Source organism: Amia ocellicauda, chromosome 5 (assembly GCF_036373705.1).
Source record: "Amia ocellicauda isolate fAmiCal2 chromosome 5, fAmiCal2.hap1, whole genome shotgun sequence".
Lineage (NCBI taxonomy): Eukaryota > Metazoa > Chordata > Actinopteri > Amiiformes > Amiidae > Amia > Amia ocellicauda.
Genome location: NC_089854.1, coordinates 32,213,170 through 32,236,613, shown reverse-complemented (window position 1 = coordinate 32,236,613; position 23,444 = coordinate 32,213,170). Strand labels below are relative to the sequence as shown.

At 40.2% G+C, this 23,444-nt stretch overlaps 3 protein-coding genes across 7 annotated transcripts; 1 reads left to right on the top strand and 2 right to left on the bottom strand.

Annotated features, from left to right (window-relative positions):
• Nucleotides 1-876: 876 nt before the first annotated feature.
• jmjd6 (jumonji domain containing 6, arginine demethylase and lysine hydroxylase) lies at nucleotides 877-13,059 on the bottom strand. Its single transcript, XM_066704809.1, has 6 exons — nucleotides 12,683-13,059; nucleotides 10,338-10,726; nucleotides 9,238-9,524; nucleotides 8,369-8,504; nucleotides 7,479-7,617; nucleotides 877-3,260 (listed from the first exon to the last, which is right to left on the bottom strand). Exons 1-6 carry the CDS (start codon nucleotides 12,809-12,811, stop codon nucleotides 3,129-3,131), a joined length of 1,212 nt encoding a protein of 403 aa, XP_066560906.1. The 5' UTR covers nucleotides 12,812-13,059; the 3' UTR covers nucleotides 877-3,128.
• Nucleotides 13,060-13,527: 468 nt separating this feature from the next.
• On the top strand, nucleotides 13,528-19,868 carry mettl23 (methyltransferase 23, arginine). 2 transcript variants are annotated; one of them, XM_066704804.1, is made up of 5 exons: nucleotides 13,528-13,927; nucleotides 15,196-15,300; nucleotides 15,765-16,002; nucleotides 16,819-16,903; nucleotides 17,749-17,834. In XM_066704804.1, the coding sequence occupies exons 1-5, from the start codon at nucleotides 13,826-13,828 to the stop codon at nucleotides 17,822-17,824; spliced, it is 606 nt and encodes a 201-aa protein (XP_066560901.1). In that variant the 5' UTR covers nucleotides 13,528-13,825; the 3' UTR covers nucleotides 17,825-17,834. The 2 variants fall into 2 exon arrangements, with proteins under 2 accessions (XP_066560901.1, XP_066560900.1); XM_066704803.1 differs by having other exon boundaries at nucleotides 13,534-13,927; nucleotides 17,744-19,868.
• Nucleotides 19,486-23,423, bottom strand: srsf2b (serine and arginine rich splicing factor 2b). Of its 4 annotated transcripts, XM_066704807.1 has the most exons (5): nucleotides 22,833-23,423; nucleotides 22,175-22,473; nucleotides 21,388-21,624; nucleotides 20,735-20,857; nucleotides 19,486-20,077 (listed from the first exon to the last, which is right to left on the bottom strand). In XM_066704807.1, exons 1-2 carry the CDS (start codon nucleotides 23,186-23,188, stop codon nucleotides 22,182-22,184), a joined length of 648 nt encoding a protein of 215 aa, XP_066560904.1. In that variant the 5' UTR covers nucleotides 23,189-23,423; the 3' UTR covers nucleotides 19,486-20,077; nucleotides 20,735-20,857; nucleotides 21,388-21,624; nucleotides 22,175-22,181. The 4 variants fall into 4 exon arrangements, with proteins under 4 accessions (XP_066560904.1, XP_066560903.1, XP_066560902.1 ...); XM_066704806.1 differs by having other exon boundaries at nucleotides 20,735-21,624; XM_066704805.1 differs by lacking the exon at nucleotides 21,388-21,624 and having other exon boundaries at nucleotides 22,833-23,422.
• Between the last annotated feature and the right edge of the window lie 21 nt (nucleotides 23,424-23,444).

The following is a 23,444-nucleotide window of genomic DNA, read 5'->3' as shown; positions in this document are numbered from 1 at the left end:
GTTCAACTTTAACTGTGCTAGACAAAGGATTGCATGCCTTTGTGCTTCTTGTCCTTTTAGCAAAATTCAACAGTATTTATGAAGTCATACTTGAATATGCATAAGTATACTTGTAGATTAAGGGCAAAGACTCTCTCATTCTTTGCAAAGGCTGAGAAAACTTGTGTCCTTATTGACAGATGGAATATTGTCCTGATATTGTTCCCAGCCTCAGGCAAGTCAAGGTACTTCAATACATTCCTCACACATTGCTCCCAAGCACAAGGATGCCAAAACATCTTATCAAATAATTCAAGGTCTTTACTTTGTGATGTTGTGAGTGAGTCTAGCAAGTATCTCTAAAATGGTGGATTCTACACATTATGTTCATGATGTTGCTACATCTTTTACAGTTGATAAGAATACTAAACCACTTGCAGTGCACTATACTACACAGATGCCATCCAATGCCGTAATGGGGCTAACCAAAAATATATGCAAGTCACAAGAGTTCTCTCTCAATGTTAAGTATTCATTTCCTCAAGACAGTTCTGATTTTTGCCTTCAAAAGTTACTTAATGAACACAAACAAAAAATATATTTAAATTATGAAATGTGAAACTTTAAGATGTGAGGGGGGAAGTATACAAATGTATGGTTTATGGCTAATAGTGCAGCACAACTACATAGAAAGCATCTGCATTCACTTTCCTTTAAGTGTTCTAGTCCTTGATTTAGACAAAATCCTGGCTTGAAACTGGAAACCTTTTCTGCAAACCGATTTTTACAGACCACTAAAGACGTATATATATATATATATATATATATATATATATATATATATATATATATATATATAATTACAAATGGCTACAACTAACCAAAGTAAAATATATATATATATATACTTTTTTTAAATTAAATTATTAGTATTGAATATTTAAATTTAACTTAATTTCATGATTAATTTCATAAGAGTCTTTTACATACTGATCAATGTGAGAAAACGTGACTTAATTCAGTCATGATCTGCACATCAACCAGTCACACCTGGGTAAAGAAGTCCACAGTTTTGGTTATTCGTATAGGAAAAGGGTTTGGCTTAAGAACTGATTTTCAGATGTGGACCAGTGTGCCTGCTGCCCTCCTGTGTAGTCAGCACTGATAACTCTGCATATTCAGTATGGTTACACACAAGCTTGTGTTCCCAAATTAATCATCATTACTCAGCATTTTAAATATGCATTACAGTATTGGGAATAGAATCCCCAGTCTTCTTAATTTTAGTATTCTGAATAAAATGAGGAATGTTAAGATAGCTTTGAATCAGCAAATGAAACTAGGTTAAATTAACACCTGGCTACGAGTGGGGGTGGTGTGAACTTGTCTTTCCAACGTGATTGGCCAAAGACATCACGAACAGGTGCTCCAGATCTTCGAACCCTGTAATTAATTCAGTTTTGAATGACCTTTCACTTTCACATATACAGTATTGCAACTGGAAACGGAATACAATTACTACTATTGAGGCATGCATTTGTATTGTATAGCTGGCTACAACTCTTCTATGATACAAAACTGAAATCCACCAGTTGAGATTTTTGTAACCATACCATCTCATGCATCTTAAGTGACTTTTACTTAACAATAAACTTGCATTGTGTGGCCAGAATGAGACTGGGGCAACTGTAATGTCCAACAAACATGAAGAATGTTCCCAATATGTCCCACTATAATGTATACAAGAATCACATGTGTATTCTTGTATACACATACTTCAGAATACTTATTTAGAATACTCATATCCAGAAAACTGAGGAATTCCAAATGTGCTTTGAATGGAAATGCAGGAGGATAACTGTGGACAGACGGTTGGCATTACATTGCCAAATCACCAGTGCTTTATCTGCTCAGAGGACAAGCAAACTGAATGGATGGCAGCAGTTTAGTTCAGTTACATATGAAGAAAATGTTCCAGGTCTCTGCAAAAAATATTTAGGTTCAAGCTTGCAGGATGTCTACAGAGTTGGTATTTTAAAATTGCTGACAATTTAGACTTAACCACTCCAAGTGCATTCAAGAAAAATGCTTTGAAAATATTTAAAAAAGCCAACAAACAAAAATGATATGCAAAGCAAACACTTGAAGAGAAAACTCATTGCTTGTTTATCAGCTACAATTGCATCCCTCCCTTCCAAAAAGTCATTCACAGAATTACTGATCCATCTGTAATTTTTCAATTTGCAGAGTAACTTGGCAAGTTCTGCATGGGGGCAAACCTTGCTAAATCATCCCATTTCAAATAATTGCCTAAACCAGGGGTTTTCAAACCGGTCCTGGAGTACACCCTGCTCTGCTGGTTTTTGTTCCAACCTACGTCTTAATAACTTAATTGAATGGTATATTGCTTTGTTAGGTCAATTAATGATTCAATTAAGCAATTAAGACCTCTGTTGGAACAAAAACCAGCAGGGCAGGGGGTACTCCAGGAAAGGACTGAAAACCATTGGCCTAAACAAATGGCTGTGATTTGATAATGTATTTTTTCTATGCATCTTGCTAACCCCCCACGAATCCTAGAAGCTCATCTTGTGGAGATTAGATGGCACTATAGTACAGAGCAGGCGGCTTAACCCCAGGATTATCTGCCATCCGTTTCAGTCGTACTTGTAAGATATTCACCACAGGAACACTGACAGGAGACATGTCCTTCAAAGACACTACTCACTCTTAGAGCAACATGCGCTACGTTCGTAAATAGCTTTGTAAAAGCCACTAACAATTCATCCTCAACATGTTCAGGTTGGAAGTTTGTTTTGTGGGAGAAAAAAAAAAAAAAAAAAAAAAAAGATATCACTCACATTTTTTGTTTTGTTTTCAATATAAAAAATTGTGTCAAGAAAAAAAAAAAAAAAAAGCACTGATTTGAATCATCATCAGGGCTGAAACACCAACAAACCGTGGGTTCTGTCATACAAACAGGACCATAGTTTCTAGGCAAACCTCTCATTAAAAGACTAAGAAGCAAAAGTTTAAAACCGTGTGCTTTGCAGTCTGCAGTGAGCAGCAGGTTGAGACTGCTTTCTCTCAGGGAGACAGAGACGACACATCCCGCTCTCACTGTGCCTCCTGGTGGTAGCGGGGGGGTGTCACCGGGACGAGCTGCGCTCTTTGTTCACGCAGTCGTCCTGAGTGGTGGAGTCGCCGTTTCCCATCATGCTGCAGGTTCTCCTCTTTTTTCTGCGGTGTGTCATGGCATCTCCCTCTGAGCCCGACTCACACTGCAAAAACAAACCGGCCGTCAGTCACTCAGCATTGCTGCTGCTGTACAAACATTTCCCCTGACACTCCTGCTGCAGTGGAAACCTACTGGAGGCTGACTTCATTTTGAAGAACAAAATACATTTGAAACTAGAATGAAAGCGGACACTGCTTAAACATGTAAACAATAAACTGCATCAAAAGCAATAATCATTTTCTTTATACATGAGTGGTAATGCACTTCTTATATGCTAATGGAATACATTTCATGAAACCAATCAGGTTAAGGTAGTACAGAACCTCAACAGAGAGAGTGTAAGACAGATAAAGGGATTAAGTTTTACTTCCTGTCAAGCAGACTGGAGCTTGTATAATATCCTAGTTTGTCCTATTAGAGTAATACACTGACACTCAGCTAGAACTCTAATTTACTTGGGTACCATCTAGATCCCTGGGTGCTTCTTGAGAGTACCAAACCATAGCATTGATTTATGACTCCCTTTGACTTAGTTTCTAATAGGCAAATCTCGCCATTATGCGGATACTAATTTTCCATAACTTGAGGATAAACAAATAAATTAATTAATTTTCTAAATGCTGAAATTCCATTTAGAAATCTTAATTGCATTACAAGTTTCAATCAATGTTTAAATCTGATGCAATAACCCAGAAGCCAATGGGTTGATTTAGCAGGATAAAGAGGTGCCTTTCTTACACTGTGCACAACAATCTTATTGACATCTCTTCAGAAGACCATACAACACAGCCTCTGTTTTATGAAGAGCACACTTAAAGCCACAAGATGTCATTAAACACACACCGCTACTGATGACTTTTTCCTAGTCAACACAGTACACAGAGCTGTGGCAGTACTGGCATTCATATGAAAGTTGCTCCTTAACTCTAGAATTGACGACATTTCAATTAGAAGTACCTTCAAGCGCCATAGCCAGTCACTGTACCGGTCACCGATAGCTCTTTAACAGCTGCAATATGACAATCAAAGGCAAACCATCGTATATAACTCAGAAGTTTTATTCATGAACTTCAAATCCAACATTTACATAGCACAAATGTAGTATTTAAATTGAAATTTGATCATAAAACATTAATATTGCTATAAATAACAACGCACTAAACTCACACACTGCAGTCAAAACATGAATAACTATATAGCCTACAATGAGCAAAAAGCTCAAAAATGGCATACAATAAGAGAATGAAACTTAAATATTGGAATAATACTCAAAAGCAATATTTTATAGTTCACAAATAACTATTGCATTTATCAAAACATAATTGTACACTAAAGTAAACGTTTTCAACATACACTGCTTTTATTCACTGTAGCTTTGTATTTCAAGAAGCAATTTACTATATTTAGGCTGCATACCTGAGCTCGTACAGTCCACACAGGACAGTTTCTCCACTTTCCCTGCATGAGCTCGTACCTCACACTGCATTTTGACAGCCTCTCCAGGTCAACACTTTTACTCCACGAATATATAGCTTCACAATAAATGCTCCTCTGCTGATAATGTCCATGAATCATTATTTTGCGTGTGATGTGCTGCGCTATTGCACTCTGTACTGTGCAGTAGCATCGCGTATTGATCAGTGGAGTAAAAGCACTCGGTGCCATTTGGACCTGCATTTCACTCGCAGTGTTTTCACAGCACTGGCACAAACCCACAACTGATCTGTCATTGCCAGTATCACTGATGCCCCTGAATCAGTCATGTTCACATCACGGCATGTCTAAACGAGCTCTCCTCAATCTCCGTTTCCAATCCATGTTTATTTGTGGGTAATCACTGTATCCACTCAATCTGTCTACATTTGTAAGAAAACACCTGTAATGCTGTACAATGCATGTGTTTTTCAAGCACATGAAAGACTGTAGACAGGTAGAGATCACCACTTGAGCGCCAGACTGACTCTATTGTAAAGGGAAGGCAGGATTATGCGTTATATTTGAATTATTATGTAAATGACCAGTCAAAATAACCCAGTTTTGGCTATTCTAGGTAAATGTGTCTATAACTTATTTATTTTCGCGTTTATCCAGCAAAAACACTGTAGGCATGTTTAATACATATATTTAGGAAAAGTCACGAACGGGTATGCGCAGTGTATTTAGGAACACAGAGTAATTCAAATTTTAATATGCAAATAGGTCAAATTGACCGGCTCAGTGCTTCTAGTGTTAATACAGATTAAGTCTTGCATATGGTGTATATGGCACCAGCTCACCTCCACAGCTTCATAAAAAAAAATGATTAGAGAGTCTACAGTAGCTTATAGCCTCCAGAAGAAAACACAAGATTAGATCAGATAATCAACTCTCGTATTTTGCTTTTATTCCTCTCTTTATACTATATTGTTACTGTCTATATGTTTTTAATTCCTTTATAATGTAATGGATGAGTTCATACCATTTTCTTTGTATTAGTGGGATACTTCATAATTATTTTAGTTGGTGATGTGTATGGTTATTTGCTTTTTTTGAGTATCTATAAATCAGTGAAAAAAGAAGAAATGTGGTCACAGGGAATTGATTGACCACCAATCACCAATAAAGGGTGATAACTTTCCAGTCACAAACCACACGCAACTACAATAGCAATAAATAAACTCACGCATCTGTTAATTCCATATGTATGATTTGATTTCAACATGGTTTACCCACTTACTTACGCCCCATTGTTCATCTCTGGGGGGGTACTAAAATTCTGTACTGGGAATACTGTACTTGCTTTTATCAACTTATTACATATTGACTGGTGTCTGCTAAGAATTTTAGAAACCCCTTACACATCCTTCATTATATACTGAACTACTAATATAACACTATTACGTGGTTTGACAAGTCAGGTAACGTTCCACGTGGTCTTTGATTATTTGGTTTGAAGTCTGAAGTTCTCTTATGGCAATAAGTATTTTTTATTTCTGACACTTCACTCACTAATGTTCAGTCTCTAAAAAATTAAATGGTTGAGCTGCATGCTAGCATCAGCGTTCTGGTCTGGACCGAATGCACGGACTGGGACATTTTTAAAGACTCTTTGTGCTGATTTAGATGATCTGATTGATACAGTTACAGGTTATATTACTTTCTGTGAAAATATGGCGATACCCCATGAATAAACCCTGGATTACTAAATATCTTAAATATAAAGTGTTCTTAACCAGAAGATGATTACTTTTTATCAGGGGGACAATATTCAGTCAGGTGGTCCACAAAAGTGTAAAAAGAGGGATACAGGTGGCAGAACTAAGAAAGAAAGTGGAGAGTGAGTTGAATAAAGGTAATTCACATGTGGTCTGGGAAGGGGATTAAGGGCTTATTCACACTAGGTTTGTTTGGTTCCAATGTTTTATCTATACAAAATAAACCAAGCTCACTTGATTACTGCAATGTGAACACAAGCACACTGATACATTGTATCACAGCAACGAACTGAAGCGAGTTTGTTTGAAACAAACAGAGTGTGAATAGGGGGTAAGTCTCTGGTAGGGATGCAGAAAATTAGGAAAATTGATAAAGCCGATATTAATCTTGCAGAGTAACTAAATACATTTTATTCAAGGTTTAACAGTTCTGATTTTACAGAAGAACTCTGTGTGTATAGGAAAAGGGTCTCAGATTGTAAGTTTAAGGTTGATGAGGCTAAGGTGTACACATTTCTCAGGTAAAGTCCTGGTCCCCATTGTATTGGTGGTCGACTACTGAGGAATTGTGCTAGAAAACTAGGTGGTATTTTTTCATTTATTTTCCAGTTGTCATTAGCTCAGCAGAGTTATGGAAGGAGTCTGCTGTGATTTCTAACTTTGATATGGATTTTAACACTGTTGTCTATCTATGTTGAATAAATGTTTACAGTAATGTTTAAATACATATAAGCACACATATTATTATACTGTTATCTACACTTATATGATTGTATAAACACTATAAACTAAATGTCTACAATATAAATAATAATATGCATAGAAAAGTTAAGCACCTGAATAAAAAGCTCCAGCTAATTCAGAGAAACTACTAAACTGACTAGATTCTATCAATCATGATGACGTTTCATACATTAGGCAGAAGTATCGAACCATTTAGTTTTTTTTAATATCCAAAAAGTATCGAATGTTCGCTATAACATGCAATACTACCCTACTGTGCCTGCCATTCGGCACTGGGCAGAGACAAACTGGGTGATGGTGGGCGGGGCACCGTGCAGACTGACCTCCGAGTCCGAGTCCGAGGAGCTGGAGGATGATGAGGAAGACGAGTCGCTCGAGCTGTCTGAAGCGATGCCCGTCGACTCCTGCAGGTCTACGGCATCTGCCAGTGCCGCCAGCTCAGGATGCTCTTGCTTCAGAATCCTGGGTCATAGCAACACAGGGGAGACTCAGGAAGCTGCTACATTGAATGTCTACTTGTGGCAAATGTCTCATATAAAGCCAATAAAATAAGTTAGTTTGGTAGATTTCAACAGTTATTTCTGCGGTCCCCACCTGCCCGGAAAGCTATGTTGCATATTGTGAATCCACATCCATTTCACAGTATATTCGCAGAGAACTGATGGCAAATTATTGTATTAATAACTACTTCTCATTGAGAGGGATTGCTCTTTAAATTGCACTCTGCAGAGATGCAGAGCAAGTGGCTTGATTGAGGAATTAACTTGCAGCATGCCTGCATGTGTGTAACTTTTTGAATGAAAACAAAACCTCTTCAGAACAATCCTGGTTAGTTGGATTGTTGTATTTTAAAAATAATAAATACATTTTAAACTCACCAACTTAAGAGATAAGATGGGTAGGGAATGCAGAATTATAAATAATCTACCAAGTTTAAATATAATATAAAATTGAATTGCTTTTCAGAATCCCCACATGATACGGTTGAACATACACTTATCCCCTGTTTTCTGTGAGGGACAGGTTCCAGACATCCCCACGGACAGCAAAAATTTTGAATATCCAACTACTACCACATGATCATGATGATAATAACACTTCACGCCACATGCCCTACCCACAACTGTAGCACTCATACCAGTGGCAAGTTTATTAGTTTAATAGTACAACCTTCCTTGCTGGAAACATCTTTAAAGTGAAAGATGATCTGTACCTGTACCACTTTCTGGAGAGTTTGGGCCTGCCTCTCACGGTCTTGTGCCACACGATGGGGAAATTAGTGGTGCTGGCGAAGTTCTGAGTGACAGCGATAGTTGTGTCCAGATTGAGAACCACATGCCACCAACCACCTGTATGTCAAAGGCAATGAGAAGAGGTATAACATATTATTACTCAGTCAGTATAATATTATAATTGATTAGGCTATGAGTGGCATTTCCCATAAGACATGACTGAAAACAGGCAGAAAACTGACTTTATATAAATTTCTAAGTGAAAAATAAATATGTGAAACTGATATGAAATGCATGACCTTGGGACTTATTTTAGGTGATTGGTGATTATCCTCTCATTTTCTTAAGATATGCACAGCAGCACATCCAGCCCATTCAATACCTGTCAAAGCATACTTCAAATTATTGGCCTAAGTTCCTAGCAGACAATAAGACTGAGCAGCTAAGATATGAGGTTAAATTCCACACAGCTCCAGCAGCTAAGACACTTCCACCCACGTTAACAACAAACTTAACATATATTCTACACACTCACAATACTGGCATTGAATAGCACTTCACATCACAAGCAAGGCAGTGATTTAGCATAAAACCCCATTCACAGCAACAACTGCCCTCTGAATGGTAGACAACCTGAGGTGTGCTGTGGCCAATCTGAATACCTATGTAGTGCTATGTGGCAGCCTGACTGCAGGAAAAGATTTAAGACAGACAGACTTAATCAAGCTCAGGGGGATTTATTGCACTGTATGCTCTTTGGTCATAGCTTCTGGATTAACACTGAAATAATACAGTGAGGGACATAGCCAGGCATCAACAGAAAATAGGACAAGTGAGAAGCAGAGCTGACCTGGGACGAAGACCGTCTCCCCGGGCTTCTGTAGAATCTCCAGCGGTTTGAACTCAGGTGGCCAGTTGGATTGCTGTGTGCGGGGGTAGATGACAGTGAACCAGGTGATGGCCTCGTCCTGCTGGTTGCCTCCATCTTCGCGGGTGACCTTGATGAGCTCACGGGGCGTGTGGGTGGGGAACAGGCACCAGCGTTTGTGGCCGTGGACCAGGGCGTTCCAGGCGCTGGTGCCCAGGGGATCAATGTGGATGCCGGTGCCAGAGCGTGCTGGGCCCATCACGAACCACCTGCCGGATGGACACAACACAGGCTGTAGCTGCGGGAGCTTGGGCAGGACAGTTTACTGCACGCTCTCGAACAGCGTTTAGAGGGCAGCCTCACCACCAGTACCTTTCACACTAGCACACCAACTTGGGTCATTGACATAATTTGGGCCACCAAGGTTCTGATTTTCCGAAAGCACACACACGGGTGAGTGGATTGACTCAGGAGGAGGGTCAGCCAGCGATGACTTGGACAGAGCACACTGTGTCCTTTCTTCAGTGATCGTAGATCTTACCTGCTTATTAAAATTGTAGTGTGAAAGCCGCATGGCCAACCCCCTTGACACTGTGTGGTAACCTGGGTAGGGATGCTCGACCCAGGAAGAGGATGCTAGTGTGAAAGGGGGTATAGATAAGAGACTAACACAGCCATGCAGTGGGAATGAATTAAGACAATAACATTAAAGGCAGAAGTGAACAATGGATGGAATGATGGAACCATTTTAGCGCTCTCTCTCCTCTCTTGCCCAACAGTGATAGAAGGAGCTTCCTGTGAGTATCGACTTTTGAAGGTGAATACCACCTTTCTGACCATTTCTGATCTTCTCCTATACCTTTAGTTGCTTTTAATTGTAATGCATAGATTAAGTGTTGCACTGATGCTGTTACCCTATTAATGTTGTAGAGCAGTGTATGTTATATGTAGAGCACTATATGTTAGGGTTTCTTAAACCGTGAACAACATCTTGGAAAATACCACCACCATGCTCCAGCAAAAATATCTCAACCTCATTTAACACCTAAAACTTCACATGTGATCACTGCGACTGATCTTACCTGTAAGGAGGCCTGCGTTTCTCCCCCGCATACTGGAAAAGGTCATCTTGGAAGAAGATAGGCACCTCATAGTCCTCCAGCAACTTGCGGCGCTTGGCGTGCTCCCCGAAGCTGCTGTCGAAGATGTAGAGGGGGCTGTCGTCGCGCGTGCTCTCCAGATACTCCACGTAGTACTTCATCTTCATCTTGACTGAGTAGCCGTCATTGTCCTCGCCGCACTTGAACTTCTGGTTGCGGTATTTGCGCTTCAGTCTCTCCAGGGTCCACTTCTCCCGGGCGGGCCAGTTGTGCTGGCAATTGAGCAGCACGACTGGTTTGTAAGGCTTCTCATAGCGCTCAATGAAGTCCTCCGGGCTCAGCTGCAGGCTATCAGACCGCTCCACATTGTCCTGGAATCAATGCATTACAGTTAGAGCGGTGTCATTAGGAGGGCACTAGGAGTGACGTACTTTTTAAAAATATGACTACATTGGTCCGAATTGAAAAACACAGTCATACAGTCTTTTAATATTGTGTGTTGCTAAATGAGGCAGGAGACACCATAGCAGTGCCAGATGATTTATGAGTTAGTGGAAGAAACGCTAGGCCTACATGGACTCTCAGGCCCAGAGAACACAGGTCACTTTAAAGTTGTGTCTCAGCAGAAATTATTCCGGTACAGCTCAGTCCTGCAACAGCCAGACTAGCTAATGTCTGCTGATGAAGAGCTCAGGTGTGAATTGAGGATCATGATAGACAGTAGGGTCAGAGAACATTTCATCTGCCCTCACTTTGTTCACCTAGGGGCTGTATCACTGCAAGGAAATGGGAATAAGCAAACCCAACTGGGGGAAAAAAACTAATCGTAGACCTTGACTAGAACCAGTACCCCATCAGTTTTGTAATTTCAACTTCGCCTGTTGGTCCACGTTTTTTATTTGGTCTAGGCCCTAATTTGATTGTTTAATCTAAACGCGTATGAATGCATGTTGATTTCTGAAAGTCAGCAGCAAAAATTATTAAGAGTAAGTGTTTTTCAAAAAATAAACAATGTAATATAAAAATAAGTGCTGTGCTGCTCTGCTCCCAAAGCTTCAGCTCTTCTGCTGTAGTGTATTAATAGCCGCCCCCACAAGGAGACTGGCAAGTGTACGTGCAAAACGTGAGCAAGCTCTCACAAGACTCTTCACAGGAAACTCTCCCTCTGTCAGAAAAGCCCTGTTGCACAGCACAGCATCAGGAAGAAGGTTGCACACTGTGCAGATTTAAGTTACAAAAATAAATAAACTATAAAATAAAATGACAAAGCTTTATTATTTAAGAAACACTGCATATAAGCATCCTGTATCCTGGATACGTATCCTGAATGATTGCTCATAAGTTAATAATGCTGTCTGAACTACCAATAAAGTTAATACTGGTACTGTAAAAACAGTGGAGTGGTTTCTTTCACCTAGAAGTTAAATAAGCTAAGAGGTGAATTACTCCACATCTAAACCTAATCTTCTTCCTAAAAAAATAGACAGCATGACACTTATCTATTGCTGCTGCTGCTACTACTACTACTATTAGTACTACTACTATTAACAATAACAACAATAATAATAATAAATAGGTTTAAAGTATACATTAAATGGTCTACTTAATATTAATATTAATTCATATTGTGATAATGAACAGGTTGAAATTCTACGTGCATGGATCTAGATTGCAGGTAATAAACTCTTCAATGAAATAAATAAACGGGCCTATTACAGTTAAATCTTTGACAAAGCCAACCCGTGAAACGTTGATTTCTAGGCCACGTTTCTGCTAGTGGAGGTCTGTGATTGACCCACGTAAAACGCAAATGTTCACATGCGCAATAACTTTCCGGATTATTTGATCTGAAACAATTACCACAGACATTTGTCTTCCCATGCTTCCGATGACATGTGTATACATTACACCAAACAGAGTTGCGTATCACACACCACAGTTAACTGAGAATGGATTGGTTACGTATGTCAATTAGGCGGCTGTAGTAATTTGATGGTCAAGTGCAGACACGGCGCTCCTGCCACATCAGACAGACCCTCTCATGTGTGGGACTGGAAAAGCAATCGCAGGATGCAACACGATATAGCTAGAGGACGCGGCAAGAAACTTTTTTTATTCATTTTTTTATCCGCAATGCAATACAGTAGGGTACATGTGAACTTCAAAAATAAGGGTATGCTAGTAAAACTCAGGCCAGATGACGATATTACTACTGTGTCTGGTTGTATGTGTCCGGAGAAAGTGTTGCCCAAAAAAAAGAGCTCAAGTCTGTGTGTATAGTAGGTGGTTACATCCCAATGCAGAAACAGCATGGCAGGGGGGGTTACCTTGACTGTCCGGTGTGACAAATCGAAATGCTCGGAGTAGTCATGTTTCGTCCAGTCTACTGAGTCCTTCAGTTCGGGTCTGGCGCTTCTTTTCGCTTCTTTAATCCGCTTCTTACTTTTATGGTTCATTCTTCGCACCGCCAAAATAGGTAGGCTAAGGCAAGTAATGTTTCAGTGACGCAGTGTTGGGAAGAAAACAATGGTGACCGAACAGTCTTTCGTGAAGTTACAGTATTTATGGACACTTTTCTGTGGTGTTTAACTAACACAGTTGCTCGGCTGTGATATCGCACTACTGTTAAAACGGGAGAGATTTCATTTCTAGAAATTTCACGCCACTGCTCTCGGGTTCTGTGTTGAAACCAAACTACTGCTCTTTCCCCGCCTTCCGCACTACACAACGACGCTGATTGGTCGATACCGGCTAGTGTGTACCCCGTTCGGCAAACATGATTGGCTGTCGACCATCGCACCCGGTCTGTCTGGAGGGCGCTCGCCCTGCCTTCTGTTTGAAGGTTGGTTGTCACGGAAATGCCCTTTAACAGAATAAGAGTCGGCTAAATGTGCAGCGCTTGGTCTCGCCATATTGGGAGAAGCAAAAGTATTTATTTCGGCGTCGGTGGTGTGTTTTCTTGAGGAACACACACCTCAGAAGTACTAGATGTTTGCGTCGTTAATCATTTATTTAGCTAAAGTTCCTACCAACAACTATTTAATCATAACATTTATAGCTTATATATCAGTATATGTAATGTGAAAACAGGGTGTGCTACAAGTTCATAACAGTATTTTCTAATCTGAATTATAGTGTTCATATAATCTCATCCGGAAGGCAATTAACTTAAATGTTACACGTAACTGTATTATTAAATATAGCAAGATTGATTTAGTTACAGATTTGTTAGGTTTAAGTATATTTTCGCAGCCCACGTGCTCCACGCGCCCGTGCTATGACGACGGCAGTGGGCGGAGTTAACAGATCGCGGAAGTGAACTTTAACCACCAGCGGCACATGGACTTCAGCGCAAGTTGCAGTTTTTAAGTATCTGCAATGGCGGTGCTCAGCGCTAACACCCAAGCCCGATTCGCCGAGGGTGTTATAGCCTGTTGGATTTGGTGAATGTTAGATTTAAGTGCAATAAAATGAGTGAGACCGAGGATCTCAACATTGCTCTGAAAGAATTTACGTTTGAAGAGGAAGAAGGCAAAAGCGAACGCCAAGCATTGACCGTTTCCATACCAGAGGTTTCTGTGTTAAGCTTTTCCCCTTTTAAATCCTATTTTAAGTGTCCCTTGCAAAACTGATAGGGTGCCACCTGGTTCGGTAATTCCGGGACGCGTTGGGACATACAGGGATTTTAAAGTTCTCCAGCAACCGACATAAATCATTGTGAGGCTTGATAACCTTGCCAGGACTGTGATCATAATATAAAGTAGCCCATGAGGATGTGTGGGAATAAAGGCCATGGTATTTGGATTACCTTTTCATTTAAATGTATCATTTGCAGTTTTTTGTATTTTAAACGTTGTGATTGATCACGTCTTAATCATGCATGATCCTAACTTAGAATCATTTCTGATCCAATTCTTAAAGGAACCTTGAGCAGCTTGATTACTCCGACACGCAGTCCATTCAAAGTATTGTAATGATGAGATAAATGGCTACTTTAAAAAATACGGATAGATGCGAATGATGGGCAAGTGATGAAGGGACAATGACGATATTTGGGGGTTCTTTTTATCTTTTCAAATTGGCCCACACGGTAATTAAACGGCCGTTGCAATATAGTTTCAATTACAAGAACATTTTCAAATCCCGTTCTGTATCGACGAGTCCCGGGTAATTACACGACGGAATTAATGAAATGTCTGGCGTGAAATAAATAATGTATGTACCTGATTATAAACGTCACGCCCGAATTATATTTATAGGCTGAGACAAGATGTTCCAAAACATGTGTCAGTCTCTTTAACCCCCACACCTCCTTAAAGCTCCAAACAATGTTTAATTGATTTAATTGAGCAAATAATGGTACAATTAAGTACTTGATACAAACAAGTTATTGCCCCCTCCAGGCCCAGATAGTTTTTACCTCCAAATACTTTTCCATCTTTCTTTTTATGAGAATTCCTAAAATGTATTACCCTATCTAAAAATGATCAAAACTAGGGAACTGTAGACAGCACTAATGTTATACCACTTTTTTGTATGTATATGTCACTATATTTCACTTAATAATCTTTTTCGTCAAATTTCATGATGCACTGTGTGTGCTACAAGATACAAGCTGCGATTGATGAAAAACTGTCTAAATTTAGCATCCAAACCTGTTAGGCTGTAGGTGATTTATGCCAGTAATTATGCCAGTGATTTGAGTCAGTTTGAGGCATGTAGGTCAGCTTGTACAGCACACAGTGACTACAACGGAAGCTGTGTGGGAAAGGGCCTATGTTGCCATTAGGTGCTCTTTTTGTTTTAATAGCTGCTCTTTCTACCTGCTTGTGTGTTCCAGGTGTTGGATGGCCAGTATGGCATGTACGTGTGGCCCTGTGCGGTAGTCCTGGCTCAGTATGTGTGGTGGCACTGGGAGGAGCTCAGAGGAAAGACTATCCTGGAGGTGAACGCAACTGAAAGTTCCCATTAGGAAGATCACATTAGAAACCCCGTCATGGGTGGTCAGCCTTGCTCTTGCAGTGTCTTCTGATTTTGGTTCCACCTAAACTCTCAAGTACTAATTTGAACCAATTTATTAATTGAACCAATTAGGCTTGTTGGGCTTTGGGGCTTTCTCTCAGAGCTGCAGCTTTTCCAGTTTCAGTCATGCCAAATGCTATGCTTTAAGTTACTAATTTAAATGGGTAAGGCTAAATTACAACGGCACTGTTCCATAGACAAGAACTTGCCATTTGTGTCCTGCTTGCTATATTATTAAGACTGTGTTGTATCCAAGCACTGTGGTTGCCATATGGATTGTTCTTAGAATATGCTTCAAGTGGCACCGTTAATGAACGACGTACATCAGACCAGCACTAAACATGTTTACACCGGCAGAAAAGGAAAATTAAAGATGTGTTTTTGTAGATAGGCGCTGGGGTGAGCTTGCCTGGTGTGGTGGCGGCCAAATGTGGAGCTCAGGTGCTTCTCTCAGACAGCGCGGAGCTGCCAAAGTGCCTGGAGAACTGCCAGCGAAGCTGTGAGGTCAATGGCCTGTCCTCCATCCCTGTCCTGGGGCTCACCTGGGGCAGGATCTCCCCCAACATGCTGCTCCTTCCCACACTCCACTTCATTCTCGGGTCGGATGTCTTCTATGAACCAGAAGGCAAGCCTCGCTTTTAAATAGGAACATCTCTTCTTTTTTAAATTTCTTTTTTTTTCTTTCATGGAAAAAAATGCTTTTTAAAAGATGTTTTAAACTGTTAAATGTCTAGGTAAGAACATATTAAAATACCATTAGCATGTATACTTTTTTATATATATATGTGCTACATAATCAAATGCATAAAATACATATATGCCAACAGTTTATTTTGTATATATATATAAGTAATACACAAACATAACTGAGGGGAATTTTTACATTTGCATGGATTATTTGCATTGTTTATTTTGATTTCCCCTATGCCCCCTTTCCCTTAGCTCTTACCTGTGACTTAACATCTTTTACAATCTAGGATGTAAGACTTATATATTATTTACTGTATATCTCGTATACACTTGTGTAAATTGGAATTTGTAAATTGCATTATGCCTTGAACTGCACTGTATTGCACTTTGCATTGCTCTTGTATTTTGTAAGGACAAGGGTGTTTGCTAATAAATAAATAACAATAATAATAATAATAATAATAATAATAATAATCTATGTGCAGGACAGATTTTCCATTTAAGGCTTAACATGAAAAATCCCTAATCACTATTTACATGGTATATTACATCACTTCCTCAATGCCAAGCAGCAATACATTTCACACTATCGGAATTTGTCATTGCTTTTTCCCCATATAGGACATGTAGTGTGAACTGAATGGCTGTATAGCAGTTTTAGCCCCTAGTAATTTATCATTATTAAGGAAGAGTAAAAGCCAAGCTAACTCCACTCCTTTATTAACAGTGTGTGTGTTTGTTTGTGGGGCAGATTTTGAAGATATCCTTGTGACCATCTCCTTCTTCCTGAGGAAAAACCCTCAAGTACAATTCTGGACAACCTACCAGGAGAGAAGGTGAGTATTGATGTAAGACACAGACAGAAACTGTCTACACACATTATTTTGCCAAATACTGCAATTGCTAGTAAGCTCCAGTATGCAGATCTCAATTCTGCAGGGAAAGCAAAAGAAGATCTCAATGGCATTCTGTCCACGACTCCTGTCAGACCCTTGTGATATTAGTATAACACATTATAAAACTTTCTACTGGGAAGAGGAACACTGCACCTCCCCAGGCATCTTTTCCTGGTCACTTACCATTTATACCTAGGATGACAATTTGACACTTTTTAATGGCCTTCTAAATCACCCAGCATAGCAATAATAATGACTTAACTTGCACCATGCAGTGTCTGTATTGTTGAATATTCACTTGTATTATTTTGTATTTGCAGTTATTCATGCTAAATGACTTAATAAGGGTACCATGCCCACATCACAATTCATTTTGTTTTATTAAAATGAATTGTATAGAAGTCCTCAGTACCTCTCAAACCTGTAACAACATTCAGTTGTTCACTCAGGCTAGTATTGGTAAAGAAAATTTGATCGGTACTACCCGTTTGTTGTACGCAGTAATTTGGCACCAGTTACTTCAGCAAAGGTGTAATGCTCAATTGACATTTATTTCAGTTTAAGGGCAAGTTTTAAAACCCCATCCTTACTTGCTGAACAACTGACTGTAGTACCAAATGGTCACACTAATGATTATACAATATCTTCACATTACAGCTAGGCTTGTGATCGATTACATGCTGCATTCATTGCCTTGTAGGGCTGCAGGGATCATTTAATAACTAATGCCTACATTGTACTTAAGAATATGGACTTAGTCTTCTCTTCTCCATATTGTAGTGCAGACTGGTCCATAGAAGCCCTTCTGCACAAGTGGAACATGCAGTGTGTTCACATTCCTCTAGACACATTCTCCGCTGATAAAGGGGGCCTGGCTGGATCGGCCCTGCCTGGCAGTCACACTGTTCAAATGATGATCATCACAATGAAGGAGAGTGCGGGGGGGACAGTGTAAAGACATTTACATGTGTATATATCTATATTAACAACAAAAATGTATAATGTATCTTGTAAGAGTAAGCAAATACCTCTATTTTCTAAGTGTAAGTAAAGGTCTGTATTGTTGATGTGCAAGGCTATAACAATATTTTCACAGCAATTATCAACTTTTAGGAGACTGTGGATGGGCTATATATAAACCAGGGATGTAGAAAGTTGGGTGAATAGGTTAAATGTGCAAAATTGACTTTGAACTTTCAAAAAATACACATGCCTGCCCTCAAGATTCTATACAGATCTAAAAAAAAAAAAAAAGCAACCAGTCTCAGTATACATGTCCCTCTATGGCTACCCTAGTTCAATTCAGGTTGACAGTAACTGGTCACATTACATTTCACTGCCACTTCCTGACCAGGTATAAAATGGGAAACCAGACTTGTATATGTATATGTTCTGATACAAACGTTTACAGGTGTTTTGAATTTTCTGGAAATACAGGGGTATTCACTCTTCACTCTTACCATTTGGAATATTATCCTACCAGCATAAGACTGGTACAGTGACCAAGGATACAACAGCATTTTCCAGATAACAGAATGAGGTGTTGCTGTATATTAAGAAAAGAAAAAAAACTTGGCAATTCAACTTTCACTTTCCATTTGAATGCTACAAGCATGTTATGTCCTACTGTTCCTCAAGTCTTTGTTCCTCTCAGTGTTTTTCCTTACTTTCATAGTCCTATTGGACAGCTTTAGAAGTTATTTTTTTAACCAGTGAACCAGTTTGTTTTAAAACTACATATCTGATTGTGTAAACAACTTTAAAATTCCAGGTTTGGACTTTCTTTTCAGGGCTATACTCCTTGAAGTTAAATGAAGCTGTGTGAGGATTTGCCTTTATTATGAAACTCATCTTTGGAATTCTACTTCTGCTAAGGAATTAAAAGAGCTTAATGTAATGCACAATGTATTAATATTGGAATGCTGCAGTATTATAGGTGCCTACATTTCAATTTTAAGGACTTTGGTTTTCCAGGTTGTGGAATACACTTATAGCTCCTAGTTTTCATTTCAAGAGGAGCTTCCAGTTAAGGTACAAACCATGGAAACAAACACTATTCCAAAGTACCAAAGATGAATTAGCCTACTTGTAAGATTTTAGATTAAATGCTAAAAACCAAAACCTTAGGCACAGGACTTGCTTTGTTATAGGGTAGGCTGTATCCTTGAGTTACAGAAATTAACAAACCATTAAACCTTTCCAATGGCTTTAAAGTTGGATACATTTTAAAAGTTTAGTGGCTCAGACTGAAAGCAGACCCTTCTGAAAACCCAAGTTTTTGATTGTATTTTATCTGTGAAGATGTGAATCTCCACCCAAGATTAGACTTACAATTGCTTTTTGTAGATGTGTGGGACTGTTCAGTTAGGTCATCTCCAATTTTCAGAAAAAGTTGGGACACCTCTGAAACTGCATTCAATTTCTACTTTTAAGTACAGATTGAAAGCTTTACACACTAAATTGATACTTTTGATTTATAAATTAGTACACCAGATCCAAATTATACCCAGTCAAACTGCAAATGTAGCCACCCCCTTTATTAAAATCATTGTATTCCTGGTATACTAGTTTCGATATAGCATCCATTTTGATTTAAACATGCAGAAACATTTAAAATTTGGTGTTCTGAAGAGCTGAATTTCAAAATAGGCAACTTGAAAAAAAGCAGGTAAACGAGGGTTACACCAAAAAAAAAAAAAACTTTAATAGCATTCACATAACAGTGGTTATAAGTACAGAATGTTTAAAGCGAAAGAATTGCAAAGGAATGCACCAAGAGCGATCTACAGAATGCAATTACATTCTCAGTTTAACAGAAGTTACAATTACTGAAAACCCATAAGGTGTGTATAAGAACGGCAAGATGTGCTCACTGTATGCTCCAATTAAAAAAGAAAAAGAAAAACATGTAATTGTGTGGCCTTCATGTCAGGAAATGCAGCAGACCGGCATTTTACAAAAGGAAAATCTGCGGCAGCCATTTTATGCATCGGCACGCCAAGGCATCGTTACACAGGAGCAATCAGGAGAAAACTGGAAACAGCCAAGCACTCTGCACTGCAACACGCCACCTTAACAGCTAACCAGCAATACTCAACTGCTACACAACTGCGCCTAGTGCACAAAAAATACACAAGAGAAAAGATTAGAATCACAATAAGATGAAACTGTCATTTACAAAAAAAAAACTTGCAAGTAAATGAAAACAAAATCAGTGCTGGGTCAGCCTTTTTAAATGTTAGCTTAACAGGGCTAATCGTAAATTTAAACTGGTTTTATTAAAAAAAAAAAAAAAAAAAAAAAAAGTTAGTCAAGCACTTGTTCCAGATTACTAGTCCTTTATTGCATTTAATTTAAATTCTGCCCTAAAATACCCTGCCGAGTTTAGCACATTTCATTTCTGTATATGAACCAATTGAAATTTTGCAATGTCAAAACTTGCAATTTCCAGACCATTTTATATACTCTGGGCTATACTTCCAATTATAGTTTGATAAATCCCCCAAAATTGTAGGTGAAAATTTTACAAAGAAAAAATTCTATACAAAATGGAGGAAAACAAAACCCTCAGCACCACATCATGTTAAAACAGAAAAACAATTTGCTTTACCTCACTTACACAAGCCCATAAAGTATCTGAAGTTCTTCCTATTCAATGAATTACAAGAAATTGGAAAAGATGGCACAAAATAAAAATCAGCCTTATTTTCTAGGCAACTTAAATCAAAAGAAAAGCATTTAAAAACCTTGGGACTAAGTTACAATAATAACCTTTTAGCCAGCAAATTTCTCTTGTGGGGGGGAAGGGGGGGTGTGTGTGTGTGGTCCTCAGTCTTTGAGGCCTATACTTTCGACGGGGTGTCCTCAGTTGGGTCTGTCACTCATCTGAAAAATCTAGAGAGTGAGAGAGAGAAGAGCGTGAGCAAAAGACAACAGCAATAGAAAAGCCTCCAGCTAAGCTACCTTTATTTTGATGCATTAAAAGTTACTAATGTACAATATACAAGTTAAAATGCTCTTAGGGCCCAAGATACATTGACAAAAAGAGGCAAAAGACTGAAAGCTTGAATTACCTCCATGTGCACAAATGAGCGATTAGTCATGCCACATGTGGTATAAACTACATCTAACTGGGATTTCCTGCAAACTGCATTAATGACAATTGTCATGGTGTCAAACTGTCACAAGCAATCCTACATTTGTAGGATAGATGACGAGGGCAGTCTTAAAAGACAGGATTTGTAGCTCCTTATGTAATCTCCTTTATGGGGAGTTACATGAAGAGCTTGCCATTGGAAAGAGCATGGGGGTTGATATAACAGCTAAATTAGTTTGAAGAAGTCCTAGTGCTACCTTTAAGGCACACAAGAACTCTTCATTTGACCTATTATTCATCCCTGACATGAACAAGTAGGCAGACAAACCTTTTTTCTCTCCTGCTTTATTCTGTGAGCCCACAGTCATGAGCGCATGACCTGGAGGACAATGCAAGGCTTCTGTCCATTGTCCTGCAGACGTACCTCAACACCACCTCATTACTGACTGTGACCGACCTGCTCCAAAGCATACCCCAACAGCAGGAGGCGGCCCCTGGGCGGATCACACAACCTCTAACTGCACAAACTGCCCCAAACTCCTTTTTTGCAAACAGGAAACAGCAGCTTGGAGGAGAAAATTCCACATTTTTGGTGAATATTTTACTTCCGAACCAGTCTTTATACTGCAAAATATCACTCCTGCAATTAACAATTTCCCCCTCCCCCCACTAGTCTTCTGAAATGGAACACTTTCAAACCTCAAATTTACATCAGACCTGATGTAAATTCCATTATATCCCAAAGTCTAATTTAAAAACACTAAAGTTGCTATAATCAGCTTTTCTCCAACCTGTTGCTCACTGGGCAAACAGCCATCCGATCAACCCTGCATCAATCTCGGGAGGAAACAAACGGCCCGATTCCACAAGTTACTTGTCAGTTCAATTTCCGTTGCGTAACTATGAAAAATACTTGAGTGCAAAAGGTTGGAGAGGTTTGCTGCAAGTTGTGACTGTCAGTCATGCTTAAAACATTAAAGTTTTGCCAATGCTACCCCCTTTCATCATGCTACTTACTGAGCGTGGAACATTTGTTAATGCTGATCCTTCACTATAATTAAAACTCAAACATCCCCTCCTGGCTGTGCCGGCGGGAGTCCCGCAGCAGTATTTACCGTGCATTCACGAAGACACCGCGCCTTCCTCCTCCGGGGACTTGGGGAGACTCTTCGACCTCGATCTGGACTTGGACTCTCTGTTGGAGGGCGGCGTGCGGCTTCTGGACCGGGAGCGGGACTTCGACCTGGAGCGGGACCTGGACACAGACTTGGACTTGCTCCTTCTGGGGGTCCTGGACTTGGAACGGGAGCGGGACCGGGAGTAGGAGCGGGACCTCGACCTGCTGTAGCGGGAACGGCTGCGGGACCTGGATCGGCTCCGGCTCCTAGAGCGGCTGCGTCGTCGTCGTCGAGGGCTGTGGAAACGGGAGAATATTAACCTACCCAACCGCGGCCTCGGCTCCCTCTCCGTTCATTCGGGCACCGGGGAGCGCAGGAAGACGCTGCCGAGATCACTTATCTTATTAGCGCAGGGCGGCCACCAGGCAACAAGATCCGCGGCGGCTCCGGCGGACAGAGGGCTGGCGCACTAACAGCGCGCAGCGTTAAAGTTTCAACTGAAGTCAGAAGAAACACGACGGGTTTATTTTACGCGTTTACACCGACTCTCAGCGCCAGCGCGGCTCCGCCTGCTTTTAGTTTCTGTTCTAGCCACGAGTCCCTACCATAATCTATTTATTAAACCCCCTAACTATCTCAGCAGCAGCAGCATTACCTTCTGCTTCGCCTGCCGTATCCCCCGTACCTCCGGGGTGGGCCTCCGCGGCGCCCGTGATGAGACTCCGGGGGACGCCCGTAGCGGGCCATCTGCACCCTCAGTTCCCGCCCGTCCAGCACAGCTCCGTCCATGGCATCCATCGCGTCTTCGGCATCCCGCTTGTCGTGGAAGCGAACAAAGGCGAACCCTCGGCTCTCCTTCGTGTACCGGTCACGGGGGATGTACACGTCTCCGACGCGGCCGTACTTCTCGAAGACCCTCCGCAGCGTCTCTGGCGATGTCCGATAAGTCAAGTTGTCCACTTTGAGTGAAGTCATGCCCTCAACATCGGGTGGCGGCCTACCGTAACTCATTTTCTCGTCAGACGGTGTAAACCAAACAAAGAAAAAATAAAACTTCAACTATCAGTAAATCTCAGAATGTTTAATTAATCTACTAAGCAATCCCTTCACTCTAGTTACTTAATTTAAATTTTAATTACATACACAGTATAACATTCTAAATGCACGCTGCGCACAAATCAACAATGCAGCACACGGCTGCCTCTCCACACAAAATGGCGGAGTGAGCGCCTAAAAGCTGCTATTTATAGAGATTCCTTCAACGTTT